The sequence below is a fragment of the Ambystoma mexicanum genome, chromosome 2q (assembly GCF_040938575.1).
Source record: "Ambystoma mexicanum isolate Mex_15411 chromosome 2q, UKY_AmexF1_1, whole genome shotgun sequence".
Classification (NCBI taxonomy): Eukaryota; Metazoa; Chordata; class Amphibia; order Caudata; family Ambystomatidae; genus Ambystoma; species Ambystoma mexicanum.
In genome coordinates, this window is record NC_090924.1 from 324,364,693 (window position 1) to 324,383,116 (window position 18,424).

Consider the following 18,424-nt stretch of genomic DNA (forward strand, 5'->3'; position numbering starts at 1 on the left):
CCTTCCCCTGTCCTGGGGTTCTCTCAAGTCTCTGGACTTTCTCTTAGTCCCAGATGGGTGACTATCTATTCACTCCTCACTCTGGGGTTTTCTATGGCTCGCCCTGCTCTGGGGGTTTTCTCGGTTTCACTGTGGAATGCTTTGTTTCTCCCCACTCTGGGGCTCTGCAAGTTTCACTCCCCACTTCGGGATGTTTTCTGTTTCTCCTCACTCTGGAGCTTTTCTCCATTCTGTCTTTAGCCTGCCTTCCTTTCCACTGGAACCACTGCGTACCTGCATAGTTTTTGCGGTGCTTCGCAGAAGGGGTGTTCAGTCCGATCCGCTCTCCAGTTATGGTGTATTGGCATATCCGACTGTTCAGCTACGCTCTCAATCGGCTTCCTGAGGTTCCAGCTGGGCTCTCAGCCATCTGAGAGTCTCTCCCTCCTTGCTCTTGTGGCTTCTCAGGCTCTGTGTGTCAGTCATCCAAGGCCCTATTGCATTGTTCCTGCAGCTACTCCTGAATGTTCCAGCCTGCCTTTGCTGAATCCCTCTCCTCTTGGGTGCACATCCTCGGCCAACCACCGATACCAGCGTTCGCCCTCCATCATCGGACACACCCCTGTGGTCCAGGTTTGCTGCTGTTAAATTCTGCAGGGCTTGCATAACCCCATATGGTTGGTTGGCAGCGGTACACACCTTCAAGGGACTGGTGCCTTTGTACAGGAGATGAGGGCACAGGTAAGGTCAGAAGCCAAGTCGGCCATTGCAAAAGGGAGTACATGGTTACTGAAAACCCTAGCCCCTAGATATTCTACACAGGAGTTAGGAACTGGGGGAGGGATATGAAATGTACACTTCTGCAAATCCCTATCCCCTAAGCGGGGAGTCGCTGCCAGAGGGATCCCGCTTACCCTGTCCGCTAGGGAGTGTAACGAATAGCAGGCCCACCTTCCTAGTCCCAAAGGGGGTGGTTACCCATTGGGAAGAGGCAACTATCTGCCTGAAATCGTCACACTAGCTAGTCAGAGGCCCCTTGGCTCTGGTGGAAAAAGGTAAGGCAACCCCTTAAACTTCACCCACCTTCAATGTGGGGGAATGTGTTGGGTCTGAGAAAGTGAACAGGGCATAGACCCTACAAGGCTTAGAGTTCACAGGACAAATGGTCAGGACCTTAGAGTTGCAGAATGACTAGGTGAGGTGATTATCTTGTGACCTAGGATGCTCCTAAAGGTTTCCATATAAACAGATTGAAGGCTTTCATCCATAGGGTGGAAATGGGAGTCCTGCTTTTGACTTCAGACAGGGAAGGAGCCATCAAATCCTCTCCCTGATTGGTTCCAAAGGAGCCCTTCAGATGGTTCCATTAAGGGTGTCAAATTGTCGCCTTAAGTGACCCTGCAACAACACAAGGTCCAAACTTTGCTCCAGCAGTTCGCTTCCTTTTCACTGACATGGACACTGGAGAGAGTGTACCTGCGAAGTCTATGAGTAACAGGATATCATTCAAAGTGACATCCGCATCAAGTCAGAGGTCAGCAAGATGCCGGAAATTGGGGTGTTACAGCCCTCTAATAATTCTTGGTCCAGCCAAGTTGGCTTGGTACCAAAGGCAGGTACCTCTGGTTTGAGGTTCTGTGTTGATTAGAGAGCTCCTACTGCTGTCACCAACAGAGATGCCCAAACCTCACCACAAACTAGTGACTAGATGCTGCCAAGATTCTCAGCATTTTTTACCTTACTTCAGGCTCTTGGCAAACGGCTCTGATAGAAAATGCCAAGGGGAAAACTGCATTTTCTACACCTGAGAATATTTACCCATTCACGGTTATGCTCTTTGGGTTACAAAATGCACCTTATACTTTCTAGAGGTTGGTTAATGTGGCGACAAGGAAGGAAGAGACTGACCAATTAGTGCAATAGGGGTTGCTATAGACTTATTAAATAAAAACCAAACCCATCTATCCACAACTAAAAAGGGGTTTCTCTTCCTAAATTACACAAACAAGGGTGCTCATCAGGAGGTCTGTGCGAGTCAAAACAAAAATGCACTGTCATGGTCACAAAGGCTCCTGTTCCATCCCGGTCACTAAACTACAACACTGAACAATTCCTGAAACCTATGCATTCCCAGTTGGACTGATGGAAACAGTCTTTCCCCAGACAAATGGACCCCTCAACAACAGAATTTCAAATCATTTTTTTGCAGTCTTGCTTGCTCCCTGAAAACAGATAATTGGCATCTTTCATCATGTGGATGTAAGCAATAAATATATGGCAGCTGTCCAGCAGTGGAAAAAATGCAGAACGGGACCCTCCACCTCTAGTCCCTCCACCCAAATAGCAGAAAAGGAAATCAAGTACAGCCTTAAATGATGGAATCCAGGATTTCATCACAAACTGGTCAGAGGGAGGTTGGCTTTCAGTGGAACTCAATGTATCCATCCATCCATCCCTAGGAGTCCCCACAACTCCACGGTCATCATGCTCTAAAGGAACCATGCAATACAACCCCCTCCCCCATACCTTGCCACCTGAGTAGATCAAACTCATTGGCTTGCGGGAGCAGATTGGAATGCCTTAGAAGGCTGCAAGCTGGTGCAGCCCTTTTGTGATCAAAGCCGTGTTCACTGCAAGTCCCCATGGAAATTGTGACCTGAACTTAGAAATCCAGTGAGACTCCACGACGACTCTGGTAAGCATGGAAACAAACATACGGCATATATGATCATGGCCTTGATGAGACTCCAGGTTGGGATTTGCGCATAGCCCAGGCCAGATATATGAATGGGTGTCAGAGAGTCACACAAAATCGATATTCTGGGTGTTTTACATGCAAAGAATTTGGTGGTGCAGGCTTCGTTGGGAGGTAGGATATACATCCAGACTCCAGACAGGTCTCTGAACTGGAGTCTGCGGCACAAACTTTTTTTTTGTTTTTTTTTTTTTAATTTAGATTTTGGGCCTCATCCCGATGCAGCTGGAAGAAACGTTTATACAAGGAAGATTAACGCTATGCTCCTGCATTCTACAATTCGACAATCAAGTACTGCCAGAGCTTGCAGCCTCCAGACCGCTCTATAAAACAAGAGGGAAGCACACAGAAGGGTTCCTTCCTTGGAAACAGCAGACCCATTCTGGTTCCTCAGCTCAGGACGCTGGGTCTCGTACTAGTAGAAACTTAACTGGCTTACCTGGTGACTGCAATAACAGTTATTAATCAACAGCTCTAGGTAGTGTACAAGACAAAGCACTGCTCCAAGAGAATCTCACCTGACCTTGCACTGCTTGCCCTCCAAACAGGACATTGGAAGAAAAGACGCCAAGATCCAGCATCTGGTTTAATCTCTTTAGAGAGACATCGTAGAGGTTTCTTGCACTGCCCTCTGTTGCCAGGGATTGCCACAAGCATGGCCTGAACATTCTTTACTGAACCACAACCTTTTCTTCATAAATGATTGGCTTGGTCTTGCAGATTAACCATTCATCCATAGGAAAGCATTGGGCAGAAGTGGTTTACAACCACAACTTGTGCTAATTTGGCCTATAAAATAGATAGATTTTTTTTTCCAACATAACCAGAGGTTTTCCTTTTGGGTTTATCCTATTAGTTTACATTGGGTAGGTTAAAATCTCAATGTTAAGCCACCCAAAGCAAATTACTTTTGTGAACCGTTAGTGACTTCGGAGGAAAGACTCCACTGTCATCCAAACTTACATCTTGGAGAGCCACCCTGAATCTGAGATATGGCTTGGTCTTGCTGATCTCTAGGTCTGGTAAAGCCAATATCTACAATTTTCACCACCACGAATTTCATGCAATACAAACCACTGTGCTTACCCTCGTGCCGCCGCATGTGTCGTGAAGCGTAGTTGAATTGGAGATCAATCTGCCTGTTCTGTCTGGCCTCTGCACGGTTTTTGCTGTGGCAGCTTGTTTTGTGTGCTTTGTAGTCGATCTCACTCCGAAAAGCATGTGTGAATTGCTCTGTGCTGCAGTTGCCTTCCTCACACAGGAAATGTGCTTCTCTGAAATGTTCACGAAGGTAATCGTAATCGCTGAAAGAGAACAAATGCTACAGTTGATTCAAAATAATTACCAGTTCAAAGAAACATTTATCCTACTCAAGAATTAAAGGAGAAAGGTACCAAAGGCCATTGAACGTAAGCTCCCATGAGGATTTAAAAAACTATCCAACTTATGCTTAAGCAGGAATTGCTCATCTTGTGAAAAAGTACAGGTTTGGGGTTAAGAGTTGAACGAGGTGAATAATGGCTGCAGTGGAAGCGTCAGCGCGCCAATAACGGTTTAGGTCTATTTGTTCGAAAGAAATTGCCCCTTTACGATTTGACAGCATTTATTTTGGTTCGTTTTGTTTAAAAAATGCGAGGGGAGACCCCGACCACCCGCCCCCAAACTTAACCTATTCCCTGACCCCCCACATCTAAATTTAATTAAAATTGACCGAAAAGAATTAAAACAAAAGGGTCAATTCGGAAAAGGTCAATTGGGCCAGGATCAAAGTATGCCAACACCCAAGTAACAGCCTCCTATACCAAGCAAAGCCATTAATGCAATTAGCACCCCAGAATCACATCTGTAGTGTCAACTGTAACGTTTGTGGGAAAAAGTCTTTGCATGGGTCCCGCACAGTTTTCCCACAAAAAACAAATACATGCAAAAAGATTGCTGCCAGAAAATATAAACAGGCTCTCTATAGAGTCCTACTACTGCCTGAGCCACAAGCAGAAGAGGCAGCATGAGGCGGTGTCTGCTGTAGAAGTAAGCATGGGTGGGAAGTCTTAGTGACTTACCAGTTACGGTATTTCACCAGCATTGGTATCCTTTAGATTCAAATCAGACTGGGAATCCTTTGTAATTTAAAAATAAAAAGGTCTTTCTTTACGAAGTAAAAGCTACACTCGTAGCCCTATAGGGCCTGTGTAGCCCTTCAGAATCCCTCCACCTCCTTTGGTCCTTTTAGGTCCCAACCAATGAGGTGGTAAGGCTTATGCTCCACCCCAGTGAGCCATCTTCAGATTTTGAACTGTGAAGGCTAGTAACTGATGACCGACGGGAGAAGGAGCAGCATCTCCCGAGGGGAGGAGGGCGAGCGCATGCTAATCTATGAAACATACCAATGCTGGAGAAGACCTGCATTACTTACCGTAAAAGCATTTCTGATGATTTTATCTGCTTAGATTCACATGCTGTGCATATAGTCCGACATCCAGAGGTCACTGCAGAGTATTGCATCTTGTCTTTCGAGAAGCGAAAGGGGACATCGACATGGGCGTGCCTGTAACACCATCCCTAACGTGACGTGTAGTGTACCCAAATTCCCTCACGTGTCAAGGTCCCTCCGATTGTATTTTTCTGCCTTGAGGGAGCCTATGACTATCGTGAGTGAGTACAGAAAAGAGAAAGTACTAAGACGTCTAGGTTCCATCCATCCATCTGAGCGGGAGGAAGGGTGGGTGCATGTGAATCCAAGCAGATACCGTAAAAGCATTTCTGAGGATTGTAAGTGATGCATGTCTTCTGATGCTTGTTAATCTGCTTAGAATCACATGCTGTGCATAGACTGGCGAGCATTACCCCGGAGTTGGAGGTGGGATGTGAGAAGGAACAGTAGAAAAAAGATGTCTTAGTACTGCTTGTCCCACCTGAGAATCAGACCTAGAATGAGTGTCTAGGCAATAGTGTTTTGTAAAGGTGTGTACAGAACTCCAGGTTGCCGCTTTGCAAATGAACTCTAGGGGAACATTTGCAAGGAATGCTATGGAAGCCCCAGTGCCTCGAGTAGAATGTGCTCTAGGCTTGAAGGGCAGTTCTCTCTTAGCAAGAGAAACAGTGTGATGCATTTGAAAATCTATTTAGAGACAGTAGATTTGGAGACAGGGTCTCCCTCTCTACCTGCTGCCACTGAAACGGAAAACTGATTTGTCTTTTAGTGGTCGAGTTCTTTCCATGTAAAACATGACTGATCTGCGTATATCCAGTGTGTGCAGGCTTCTTTCTCCCATGTTTGAGGGGTTCTGAAAGAACGTTGGTAGTTCTATCGATTGGTTCACATGGAACTTTGAAATGTATTTAGGCGCAAACCTAGGGCGAGTGCGCAGGAACACCCTATCTTTGTGAACTGTTACAAAGGGGTCTAGAACAGAGCACTTGTAGTTCACCGACTCTCCTAATGGAAGTAATGGCTGTTAGAAAGGCAGTTTTGTAGGCAAATCTTTGAGACTTGCTTTATGCATGGGCTCGAAAGGAGACCCCATAAGTCTAGACAAATACACGTTTAGGTCCCATCCGGGAGCTGGATTAGAAACGGAAGGGCACATTCTTTTTACTCCCTCCATGAAAGCCTTAATAAATGGTATCTTCCACCACAACACCTTTTGTTGTGATGTAGTGTAGGCTGAAAGAGCAGCTAAGTGAACTTTCATCGAATTAAGACTAGGCCGGAGTCAAGTAAATGAGTCGGTACAAAACGATGTGGAGGAGAGCAGTCAATGGGGTTGATGCTCTAGAGTCGCACCAGATAACAAAAGGTTTCCACTTACTAGAATAGCGATATTGTGGGTTAGGTTTCCTTGCCTCCCTGATTATGTCCATACATCTCTGAGGGAGTTGCAGGCGCCCAAACTCTAGGACCTCAGGAGCCAGGCCGCTAAGTTCAATGCTTGCAGGCATGGGTGAAGTGTCTCCACCTTGTCTTGTAACAACAAGTTGTACGGGCAAGGCAGTTTCATTGGAGGAGATAGGGACATCTCCATCAGATGAGTGAACCAGGGTTGGCGGGCCCACATTGGAGCCACCAATATCATTGTGACTGGTTCCTGGTGCATCTTGTGCACCATCTTGCCGAGTAGGGGAATCTGGGGGAGGTGGGGGGGGGGGGAGGGGAGCGTAAACAAATTTCCCTGACCATGCTATCCAGAGTCCGTTCCCCTTGGAACAGTTCTGGGGGTACCTGAAGGCGTAACCTCGTCATTGAGCGTCATACAGAGTTGCGAACAAGTCGATCTCTGGGAAGCACCATTCTGCGAAGACGTTGGAGACTATATCTTAGTGTAATCGCCATTCGTACTCCATGGGTAGTGGGAAATCTCTGCCGAGTAAGTCTGCCAAATGATTGAGTTACCCTGGAACTTGTTGTGACAACAGGAACATGTGTTTGAGAACCCACTTCCAAATGTTCTGGGACAGTTTGGAGAGCCCTGGCGAGTGAGTGCCCCCTTGTTTGTTCAGATAGTACATCGCAGTGGTGCCGTCTGTGAGGATCAGGACCGTCTTTCCCTGCAGTTGTGTCTGGAAAGCTTTCAGTGCTTTGAATACTGCTAATATTGCCAACAGGTTTATGTGGTTGGATGCTATGTCCGATGACCAAACTCTGTGCGCTGTTTGTTGAAGCAGGTGAGCTCCCCACCCTGTGAGAGATGAGTCTGTAGTTAGAGTGGCCTCCACTGCAGGGTTGGTGCAGGATTTCCCCTTCAAGAGGTTCTCCCTCGACCACCACCGTAGCGAGAGAACGAGGGCTGGCGAGACAACCACTTGATCGTCCCATTGTCTGCTGGCCTGACACCACTGGCTGTTGAGCCACTCCTGCATTGGAAGCATGCGCAAGCACGCATGAGGAACCAAATAAATGCAGGACGCCATAATTCCCAACAGTCGCATAGCTTTGCGTACCGTCACCTCTCGAATGGCTACATATTGAGGGATTTGACCCTCCTCGCTCCCTGCCCGCACTTTCCATTGTGCTGAGCAGGTGAGTGCTCCATAGTAGAAGACCCTGTGGGCCTTTATGGTCATTTTCTTTGCTTTTCTGTGCCCCCCACCCCAGGGCCGTGTGCAGCCCTCTCCTTCCCGATCCCTTGCTTCCCTATTCCTGCCTCCCCTGCCCAGTCCTGATACTTCCCCCTGCTTCCTGGGCCCAACTACCCTCCTCGCTCCCTGCCCGTACTTCGTGCTGAGCAGGTGAGCGCTCCATAGCAGAAGACCCTCTGGGCCCCTATGGTCATTTTCTTTGCCCCCCCCTCCAGGCCTGTTTGCAGCCCTCTCCTTCCTGACCCCTTGCTTCCCTATTCCCACCTCCCCTGCCCTCCCACCTCCCCTGATTGGTCTGATACTTTCCATTCCAAAGTGGCTGAACAGGTGAGTGGTGGGCCTGTGAAACCCTCGGGCCACTGTTGAAATCATCTGGGCTCCGTTGTGCCCGTTTGCCTCCTCTCCCACCCGCTCTCCATCGCGGCTCCTTTCCCCTTCCTCCCGCCTACCCTACCCCGCCCTCCCTCCCTCCCATTGTGCCCATTGAGTCTAGCGACTCGCGAGTGCTCACCGGCTCCATTTAACATCCCAGGAGCCCAGTGAGTCAGAGCCCCTGAAAGCGCCTAATTTGTATTTGTTCCGAGCCCTGGTTGCCACTTGCCCTAGCTCACTGCACCCTCTTCCCCATCCCGTCCCCTCCCGACCAATCCATTGCGATTGCGGCGTTCCCAGGTGAGCTGAGGTGCCCCCGACCCTTTTTGGGCCAGTTTCCTGTTTGGGCTGTGTCTCCATGAACCCATCGGCCCGCGTGCAGCCTCTTTTCACCTACCCTCCTCCTCGCCTGCCTCTCGCTCCTTCCCGCTTCGTGACTGGTCCACACTCTGGTCTTAACTAACCCCCCCCCCCCAGGCAGCCCTCTGCCTGGCAGCCCTTGCGGCTAAGGGCCCCAAGGCATAGGGTGGCTTCTACATTGGCAGCTCCAAGATGTGTCTGCAAGTGTCAGCAGGGGAAGCCAGTGAAGCCAGAAGCGGACAGACACCAACAAAACCAAGTGTGGCATGGGTGGGGTGTAGAGCAATTACTCTACTCCAGAAAGCCCCTGCCACTCTACCTTACCTTGCCATAATGTAAACTGCCAAAGAATTGCACCATGCACACCTAGAGAGATCCGAGCACCAACCTAATTCAACGCTGGATTGTAAATGTTGCCCTGCGTAACATTCTAACATACTTGCATTACTAACTAGTGGCACTCCCAGAGACAATAGTGAAAATTAGAAATTAGCCAGCCTCAAATTGAGACGGTGTAACAGTGTTAGCATGTGCCACACTTACACGGAATTGTGTACGTTAGCATATGCCTCTCCTCGATAGAATTATGACTGGTAGCATACCCCTCGCGTTGGTGCTCTGTAAATGATAGCATGTCCCACTCTAGGTTGGAACTGTGGAAAACAGCACGCACCACATTTAAACGGAATTCCGAAAGACAGCACGTACCACATTTAGACACAATTGTGATAAATAGCATGCGCCGTAATAGCGCCACTGTGCTAATATTGAATCTTGAAGGTATTCCCCAACATCGAGTGTGCCCAATAGCGTCACTGTGTTAAAGCTGAACCTAGAATGTTTGCCCGAATAGCGTCACTGTTAGTGTTGAATTAAGAAAGTACGCCCTAATAGCGTCACTGTTAATGTTAAAGCTGAACTTAGAAAGCGTGCCCTAATACCATCACTGCTAATATTGGATCTAGACGGTATTCCCAACATCAGCGAGTGTGCCCCAATAGCGTCACTGTGTTAAAGTGGAACGTAGAAATATGCCCTAATAGCGTCACTGTATTAGAGTTCAAGTTAGAAGGTATTCCCAACATCATTGACTGTGCCTGGTCGCATACACTCTACTGATTACCACAATATCACACTACTACGCTTACTCTCTCCTATACAACACCATTCAACTAGAACACAGCGGTACTAGGACACTTTCGGTAAAGCGGTTCTCATACTAACATAACTCATCAAACTACCCATCATCCTAATAAAACACAGCTAGCTAGCACATACCGGATAGCTTAGGCGTCTCCTCAGGCCTAACGCAGCCAAACCTCAGTCTGGATGTCCCCCTCCAGACTGAAAATATTCAACTGATCTCCTCAGCACCACACCTACCGCTAAGAAGCAGATATCATGCAACACCAGCTGCACACATTTCAAAAAAGGTAGCAGGCGCTCCTCTCCAGAAAGAACATGGCATGATAACCTGATCTGAGATGAGAGTTTGCAGCACACGCTTTTTGCTCACTGTACCTTTCACAGATGGGAAATATCCATTTGCATATCAGTCTTTGTCCCGCCCACATGAGCAGTCCAGCACCGAAGAACATAAGGCGCTATACAAATGCAAAATAACAACATTTGAAACAGCATGTTTTGGATCCTCTTGTTGGAGGGCAAGACGAGACCGTCCTTTGTTCGAATTAGAGCCCCTAGGAACTGTTTGACCTGGCTGGTGTCTAGGCTGGATTTGTTTTAGTTGATAGAGAATCCTAGACCGACTAAAAGATCTATAGCCTTTTGGGTATTTGTGTCATGCCCGCGCCGCTGGCGCACGCATTGGCAACCACCATGGACTACTTGGTACTCATTTATCCTCCTAATACTCCTTGAACAACTCTGTTTCACGCCTTGGTCTTTTATTTCCATTTGCTCAACTTTGGTTCTTTCTTATTTTATTCAATTAACTACATTTACCATAATGCACCTGGCTGCAGTCCTCAATTCCTGGCTATTCTCATTCATCGTTATTGGGACCACAATCCCCAGAAGCCCTAGCGGCCAGTGCTGCTTCCACCTGCTCAGCACCAGAGAGGGAGGAGGCAGATTGTCTTCAGGTGTGCTGCTACAGGTGCTGTCAATTAGCCTGCCTCAGAACAGGGCAGGGCTGTATATAAGCAGCTGCCCGCAGGAGCACAGTGTCTTGCATCTTGAGATCTCCCCGCTCCTGTTTGCCTTGACCTGCTACATTGTATGCTGTTCCTGTTGCTGCATTATCCTGTTTTGATCCAGTGCCCTTTCCGTGCTCCCTGCCTTGCAGCTGATCTCGCTCCGCTGCCTTCTACCTACAGCCCTTGTCCTCTGGGCTCCCAGCCCTGCAGCCTGCCTCACTCAGGCTGCCTACAGTCCTTGTCCTCTGGGCTCCCTGCCCTGCAGCCTGCCTCACTCCGGCTGCCTACAGTCCTTGTCCTCTGGGCTCCCTGCCTACAGCCTGCCTCACTCCGGCTGCCTACTGCCCTTGTCCTCTGGGCTCCCTAGCTTGCAACACTGCTGTCTCCAAGCCCTTGTCCCCTGGGCTCCCTACCTTGCAGCCTGCACCTCTTCGCTGCCTACAGCCCTTGTCCTCCGGGCTCCTTCCTTGCAGCCTGCTCCCTCCGCTGCCTACAGCCCGTGTCCTCCTGGCTCCTTCCTTACAGCCTGTCTCCCTCCGCTGCCCACAGCCCTTGTCCTCTGGGCTCCTTCCTTGCAGCCTGTCTCCCTCCGCTGCCTACAGCCCTTGTCCTCTGGGCTCCCTGCCTTGCGGCTTGCTACACTCCTCTTCCTTACAGCCTGTATTACACTTAGCTACCTACGGCCCTGCTCCTCTGAGCTCCCGACCTCGCGGCCACATTCTTTTGGGCTCTCTGTCTGTCGCCTACTACTAATCTCTCTCTGTCCTGTTCTTCTGGACTCCCTGCCTTGCAGCCTACTACAGACCTCCGCAGTCCACTACAGTTTGCCTGCACCCACTGCCACTCTTGACTGCAGACCTGCTTCCTACTTTGCAGCCCTTCTGTTTTCCTGGCTGCTGCTCCCTTGTTCTCTTCCTAGAGTCCCCTGTACTCCACCTTAGGTTATCTACTTCAGTCTAACTGCCTTTCCTTCATTTCCTTCTGCTAAATTGCTCATTGCCTTCCTTTTCGCTGGATATATCTGTTCTTGTCTTCTCATGTGTCTTATGTAATCCCTTTGTAGCCTGTTGGTTTCTGGCAGGCAACCTCTGCCCCTTCCCTTGTCCCGTTTTCAGTGTTCCAGACACCCACTGCTGTTGTTCCCAGCCATGAGCATACAGCGTGGGCCTCTGTGATAGCAATCTGTGCAGAAGGCTGGAGTTTCCTAAGGTTCGTGGAACACTCTTTCCCATTTCAGCATACACCCCAAGAGGGAATCCAGTTTGTTTGTACCTTTGTATCTTTTGCCCCTTTTGGCTCACAGCTACAGTTTCCTACTCTTCTTTCTTGTTGAACTTCCTGCTGTGTGTGCTTATCTGCTACCTTACTTCAGCACAGCCACCCAAAACCTACCTGGGTACCCTGTGCCACTCTTGACAGAGTGCCATTCTTGACAATTTGACAGGCAGGTTTCGTAGGAATCCCCTGTTATGAGCCAGTCGTCGAGGTAAGGATAAACTGGGATGGATTGCCTGCGCAGGTGTGCTGCTGCCACTGCCAGTACCTTTGTAAACACCCGGGTGCAGAAGCTATGCCGAAGGGATGTACTTTGAACTGATGGTGCTTGTTTTGAATCATGAATCTGAGGTATTTTCTGTGCGTCGGCAACATTTGAAATATGAAAGTATGCATCTTTCATGTCCAATGTTGCCATGTAATCCCCGTTTGAGGAGGGGAATTACTTCTTGCAGAGTAACCATATAAAACTTTTGGGGCTTCACAAATTTGTTCACTGGGCGCAGATCTAGTACAGGGCTCATGGTGAGATCCTTTTTGGGTACAAGTACACTGAATAAATACCCTTGTTTACCTGTAGAAGAGGTACGACCTCTATGGCGCCCTTTTCCTGCAGGGTCTCGACTTCTTGTAGCAGGATTTGCAGATGTCCTGGCGTCCGGTGTCTTGCTCGTGGCGGTCTGAACTGTGGGGTCTGGCTGAATTCTATACAGTACCCGTGGGCGACTGTCTTTAGCACCCACTGGTCTGTAGTTATTCCCTCCCATGCTCGAAAAAACGATGTTAGCCGGCCCCCGACCGGGGATGCATGGGAGGGGACCCGGAGCTGCGGGTCATTTCTGGCCTGAGGCCGGGGAGACTCGAGGGGTAGAGTTCCGGCCCCTTCCTTTACTCAGTCATTGCCCCCCTGTGGGGTATGGGGTGTTGTAGCTGCTGGTTCCTTGGGGAGAGGACCAGTTATTCCCCAAGATGTATTGATTTTGAGGGAATCGTTGCCCACGAAAGGAACGTCTATTCCCGCTCCGCCTTCTTTTTGGAGGTCTCTGGGTGATCCGATCCAGAGTCTAAAGGGCGTCGTGCTCCTTTTTTGCAGTTTCGAGGGCTTAATCCACTGCCTTTCTGAATAAATTTGTATCCTCCACTTGTTTATTTACAAGTGAAGCTTGTGTCTGTGGCTTGAACCCAGAGTTTTTTAGCCACGTATGCCTTTTCAGGAGGGTATCTTGAGTCAAAGACCTTCCGGCCATTTCTGCTGCAACTAAAGCATTTTTTTAGCATATGGTTAACTTGCCTGCCCTCTGTCACGGTTGAGAGCAGACGGGCTCGCAGTGGCTCAGGGACTTCTTGAAGGCCTTCCTCTAGCTTGACTCATTGCGCATCAGTATAGCTGGCTAACATTGTATTGTTGGCGATGCGAGTGGAGTAAGCGCCACCGCAGTGATCCTTTTCCCCAAAGCGTAGTCAGCGGGTGCCTCCCCAGTGTATAGGGGAGCCCCTAGATGTAACAACCAATGAATCTGGAGTAGAAAGACCCCTGATGTAGAGCGAGTCAGAGGGGGAGGGCACAAAAAAAGCTTTTCTACCCTCGGATTAACTGCTCTTGTAAGCGCAGGTGTTAATAAAGAAGGGGCCAACCTCTTTTTAATTGAATTTAGTAGTGGAATAGCTTGCCTGGCAGGAGGTTTTTCTTTCAAAATGTCCTCCACAAAGTCAGCCTCTGGAACAGTTTCCTGAGTAGCAATGTTGGTGTTCCGCTGCTTTCAACAATATGGCATTGAAAGCCATTTGCTCATCCACCGGGGAGGCCTGTCTAGGTCTAGTGGGCGTGGTTGGTGGGGAGTCCAGGTACAAGGCATCAGGTTCGAGTTGGAGTAGGCGACTGCCAAGGGCGAGGATCAATGGAGTCTGTGTATACCCCCAACCCTCAGTGGGGTCTAAATGGTCCTTCTCAGTCAATAAAGGGATCTTCATTTTGAGCCTCCTCCTCAGTGAGGTCATAAATGTACTCCTCCTCTTCCTCATCTCGAGTAGGGTCAAAGACCCTCTGCAGCTTAGCCACATGGAGGGGGGAGTTTCCTCCCTAGACCTCTTTGGTGTGGACTTCTCCGAGAGCTCCACAAATTTCTATAGCCTGTCCATACATCCTTCAAATTTTTCTTAGGTCTAAACAGATGAACCAGAGCGGTCCAGGGGTGGAAAGGGCTCATCTAGTGCATCCTCCGTTTGCAAACGTAGATTTTTTCTTCAACGCCGAAGAAATCCCTCCAGGAGCTTCCGAAAAGTCTTTTCGGGGTTCCGGCGGTTGACGCCTGTCCTTTTGTTTGTCTGTAGGCCTTTCCGTAGGTTCCTTCGGCCTATCCCTTGGGTTTCAATGAATCCTTGTGCTTTTCCTTGGGTTTTGACGAATCCGCCAAAATGATCCTGGCGATGTTCTCAATAATTACTTCAGAATCAGGAGGTTCTGAAGTCCGGGTCTCTGGTTGCGTGACTACTTTCGGTGGAACCGGGGCCTTTACGGCCGTGGACGTCTTCTTCCGATGCGTCTCGAAGGGATGGTGAAAATTGGGGTCAGCGCCCTTTAATTTAGTAGGTCCAGTCGCAAGGCGCATCTCCGGTTGCCGGGAGGGCTGCCGACCCAGACGGTCGGCGGGCAGGGCCGAAGCTTTTGGTGCACCTGTTGGCGCTATGGACTGCTTCGACTGTTTAGTCGAAGATGTCCCTGGGGTTGTGTTTTTAGTGTGGGGAACATGTGCGTCTATGTCGCAGGGGTGTACATTCCCCATAGCAGCACAGCATGTGATTCTAAGCAGATTAACAAGCATCAGAAATACAGTAAGCCTACCAGAAAAACATGTAGTGGGACGGTAGGAACAAACAAGAGTCAAAGTTAAGAAACAAAGGGCTGCTCCTACCTTAAGTGAGTAAGTGCTGAAGCACTGCTTGTCCTACCCTTGACTCCCTTCTGCTGTCTTCTTCCAAGCAGTAATGTCGGGCAAATGTATGGAGAGCGCTCCAGGTGGCTGCCCGGCTGAGGTCCTTTAGAGACACTCCTGCCTGGAACACTGTTGAGGCCGCTCTTGCTATGGAGTGCGCCATGGGTGTGGCTGGCAGAGCGTTGTTTCTGATTTTATGACAGTGAATAATGCAAATGGAAACCAAACGTGCCAAACATTGTTTTGTTATGCATGGACTCTTGGCTCTTCCTGCAAAAGCGACAAAAAGTCTTGTTGAAGTCCTGAAATCTTTTGTTATTTCAATGTAGAACTTGAAAGTCCTCACCACAACTAGTGAATGTAATGTCCATTCCGCTGCAGTTGTTGTTGTGGTTGCCAAAGAAAGTGAGCAAAACTATTCTTTCCGCTAAAATTGATTCAGATATGACCTTCGGAATGAATTTAGGGTGAGGTTGACGAATGACCCTGTGAAAGATTGTGAACAGTGGCTCAGTGGACAGTGCTCATAGCTCCCTGATGTGCATGCGGAGGTGATAACCACCAAGAAGGCTGTTTTACACAATAAGAACTTTGTGTCACACCTGTGAATCGGTTCATAGGGCGCTCTCATTAGCGCAATTTTCCTTTGTCTGGGAAAAGAGCGCATATGCCCTTTAATGAAGGCTTTGACCGCCGGGTGTGCCGTTAGAGTGTTGAGGCCCGGTAGTATAAGCGGAGATGGGCGAGAGATGGCCCTTGATGGAAGAAATAGTCTACATCTACCAAGGATTGGTTTGGCAAAGGTAAAATGTGTTCTGCAGATGCCAAGAAGGGATCTGTGCCAGCTTCCAAACATCAGGATCTGAACCGTTTCCATTTTTTAGTATGTGTCAGACTGGCGGATAGAGCCCTGGTGGCTCCCAGTATGCCCCGTCTAGAACAAGGATGTGGAAGTTTCGCTGCTGAGGAGCCAGCCCCAGAGGGATAAGCTAGCCGGGTTGTGGTGAACCAGTTCACCCCTGTGCTGTGACAACAGGTGCGAGTGAGGCTGGAGGTGAAATGGCTTCTCCAGTGCTAGTTAAGAGTGCAGGTTACGGAATCTGTGCCCACATTGGTGCCATCAGTATCATTGTGCAGGGTTTTTTGATCATCCGCAGGAACAAAGGTGTCGGAGGGAACCCGTAAAGGAATTTCCCCTTCCATTGTATGGCGAACGCATCCCCAGTGCCTATGTCTCCAGGTACCCTCACACTTCTTGTTTACGTGGGTTGCAAACAGGTCTATGGTGGGTGTTCCCCACATGAGGAATAATGTGTCCAGGTCACGGTCATTGACCTCCCATTAGAGGGGTTAAGGAATTGTTGGCTGAGTTTGTCTGCCAACACATTGTCCTTCCCGGGGAGATGTTCAGCCCTCATGCGCATCTTGTGGTATATAGCCCAGTTCCAGAGTTGCTGAGCCTCTACCGGGAGGATGTTGGACCTGGCGCCTCAGTTTGTGTAGTGCCTTGACGTGGTGTTGTCCATCTGCATGGTCACCATTTGTCGGGAAAGTACCAGTAGGAAGGACTTTAGCCCCCACCGAATGGCCCCCGAGTTCCAGCTGACGACCACATCCCGCTGGCTTGTAGATTGCCCAGATGGGACCCGCAGCCCGAGAGTGAAGCGTCCTTTCTCATGAGTAGAGTGTACGTGGGTAGCTGGAAGGGTAAAACCTGTAGAAGATTGGAGTGTTTGGCCCACCATTTGAGGGCCTTGTAGAAATTTGGCACAAGATGCACTATGTCCTCCCACGATCTGCTGTGTTGAGCCCATTGGCTGTCCAGCTCCTCTTGAAGTGGTCTCATCTTCAGTCTGCAATTTGGTACGAGGAAAATAACGGACATCATGCACAGGAGGGACTTGCATTGCCCGACAGTGGAGCTTGTTCTCTCTTTGAACCATGCAATGAGGTTTTGCATTGTGACCACTGTGTCCGGGGAGGAGCGAACCCTGGGCACTGGAGTGTCCAGATCTGCTCCTAGAAAGATGGTGGTCTGTGCCGGCAGTGGCGACAATTTGTCCTTGCTGATCGAGAACCCAAGGTCTTGGAGTAGGGTTGTCCTTCCGACTGCCTCAGACACGGTTTCCAGGGAGCTTCCTTTCACTAGCCAGTCGTCTAGGTATGGAAAAACCTGTACCACAGAGCACCTGAGGTGAGCAGCCACTGGGGCCAGGCATTTCGTAAACACTTTTGGTGTGGACTTCAGCCCGAAAGAAAGTACTTTGGACTGGAAATGTTGGTCGCCGACAGTGAAACGGAGGTAGTGTGTGGGCTGGGTGTATGGATACATGGAAGTAGGCATCCTCCAAGTCCAGGGTAGCGAGGAAATCACCCTTCTTGAGCCATGGAAGGACTTGTTGAAGGGCGGTCATCTTGAATTTTAGACTAACAAACTTGTTGAGGGCCTGTAGATCTAGTATCTGGCGCCACTGGCCGTTTTTCTTTACCAGAAAAAAAGGAAGTGAATAGCATCCCTTCCCCCGTTGTAGAGGTGGTACCCACTTTATGGCGGCCTTTAGTAAAAGCTTGGCAGCTGCTACGGAATACTACATTTTGACCCCATAACTACGACCACTGGGTTGCAGCGCCTTTAGTCACACACAAAATACTGACTCCCATTACTGAGCCCAAGCAGAGCGGGGGTGTCCCCCGCTCCTCTTGGTGCATTAACAGAGTCGGGGATTGCGGGGGTGTCCCCCGCTTACCGCAATGGTAAGCGGGGGGATAAGAAGTTGGACAAAAGGAAGAGAGTTGGCGGCACACTTCACTGTGTGCCACCGATAAGCGAAGTGGCTAGGGGGATTCAATGATGACGCGGTCGAGACCTTAGGCCCCATCGCTTCTAGTTAGCGTCCCTACTTATTGGGCAGAGCTGTAAGGGAGAGGCTGGGTTTTGCAGACTTTTCCTTGCCACCACTGTGATAACCGAGTCAGGTTTAAAATGGCCTCTGAGACACAATGGAGCAGAGTCCAGAGCTTTTTCTCCGGTGTAGCCACCAGTGCCGGAGTGGAAAGAGGAGTGGCCAGGATTTTTTCACTTACGTTCCAAATAGCCGCTAGTGCTCATAAAGGACTAATGCTTTCTCCTCTGTGGTGACTTGTATTTTGAAGATCTCTGCCACTTTGCCATGATGGAGCGAAAAGATATGATATCGTCCGGAGGCGAGTATCCCCCCCCCCCCTGACATCCCCCAGTGAGTCCCGTTTCTTCTGCTTCTCGATTACAATAGAATCTTGTCTGTGTCTGGAGTGTCCCGAGGCAGTTCACACTCTTCCGGCTCGTCGTCATGACTGTCAGGGTCAGAAAACTCCCTGAAAGGATTATCAGGTTCCCCGGCGTAGTCTACGATGTTGTCCAGACAGTCTGAGGCTGTAGTAATTGAAGGCACATTGCACGCTTTGGATCTTTGAGGTGAAGACCTTAGAGGAGATGGAGCGTCGAAACCTGGGTGATCCGCCATAGCGCAAGCATG

General features: G+C 49.3%; 1 protein-coding gene across 2 annotated transcripts in view; it reads right to left on the minus strand.

The window, feature by feature from the left end:
• ZNF598 (zinc finger protein 598, E3 ubiquitin ligase) overlaps positions 1-18,424 on the minus strand; it is a 489,260-nt gene that overhangs the window by 262,289 nt on the left and 208,547 nt on the right. For both annotated transcript variants that reach the window (XM_069647319.1, XM_069647320.1), the window contains exon 5: positions 3,821-4,038. In XM_069647319.1, coding sequence (XP_069503420.1) covers positions 3,821-4,038 — 218 coding nt within the window. The remainder of the gene's footprint in view (positions 1-3,820; positions 4,039-18,424) is intronic.